This window comes from Entamoeba dispar, genomic scaffold, assembly GCF_000209125.1.
Source record: "Entamoeba dispar SAW760 scf_1105229462809 genomic scaffold, whole genome shotgun sequence".
Classification (NCBI taxonomy): Eukaryota; Evosea; order Mastigamoebida; family Endamoebidae; genus Entamoeba; species Entamoeba dispar.
The window spans coordinates 223-1,040 of record NW_001855378.1 but is presented as its reverse complement, the minus strand read 5'-3'; the positions used below and the strand labels follow the sequence as shown (position 1 = coordinate 1,040).

At 28.9% G+C, this 818-nt stretch overlaps 1 protein-coding gene across 1 annotated transcript, besides 4 other annotated features; it reads right to left on the bottom strand.

Annotated features, from left to right (window-relative positions):
- Window positions 1–34: a sequence feature (AT_rich).
- Window positions 35–151: 117 nt separating this feature from the next.
- Window positions 152–534, bottom strand: EDI_000010 (uncharacterized protein; the record flags this gene model as incomplete). Its single annotated transcript, XM_001740245.1, has 2 exons — window positions 152–410; window positions 437–534. The coding sequence occupies 2 exons, from the start codon at window positions 532–534 to the stop codon at window positions 152–154; spliced, it is 357 nt and encodes a 118-aa protein (XP_001740297.1).
- Window positions 389–531: a microsatellite.
- Window positions 420–490: a microsatellite.
- Window positions 533–618: a microsatellite.
- Window positions 619–818: the final 200 nt, after the last annotated feature.

Sequence of the window (818 nt, the reverse complement as noted above, 5' to 3'; positions counted from 1 at the left end):
AATTTAAATAAATATAAAAATATATATAAATATAGTCATAGTCTAGAAGTCAAGAATACTAATAATCTGTGAGCCTTCCTAGCTCAGTCGGTAGAGCGCGCGGCTCTTAACCGCGCGGTCGTGGGTTCGAGCCCCCACGGGGGGCGTATTTTTATAATAAGAATAGGTGGTATAAGAGGAAATAGTATAAAGTATAAAGGTATAAAGGTATAAAGGTATAAAGGTATAAATGGTTATAGGTATAAAAGTATAAAAGTATAAAAGTATAAGAATATAAAGGTATAAAGGGATAAGAATAGTATAAGAGGAATAGAATAGTATAGTATAAAGGGATAAGAATAGCATATAGGTAATAGTATAAAGTAGGTACATCTAATAAGGATATAGGAAGTAAAATACTAAGTAAAATACTAAGGAAGTATAAAAAGATATATACATATATACATGTATAAGTATAATAAATAGAAATAGAAATATAAGAATATATCTACTAAAGAGAAAGAATAAGGGAATAAGGGAATAAAAAAAGAACATAATAATATAATATAATAATATAATAATAAGTGAATAAGATGATAATAATAATAATAGTAGCATAAAGGTTAATAATAATAGTAAAAAAGACGCTTCCGCTTGGGATCGAACCAAGGACCTAACGGTTAACAGCCGTTCGCTCTGCCGACTGAGCCACGGAAGCTTTCAGTAAGCATAAGTTAAGCAGAAGTTAAGCAGAAATGTTAAAGTAGATATGATAAGCAGAAATGATAAAGTAGATATGATAAGCAGAAATGATAAAGTAGAAATAATAAAGTAGATAT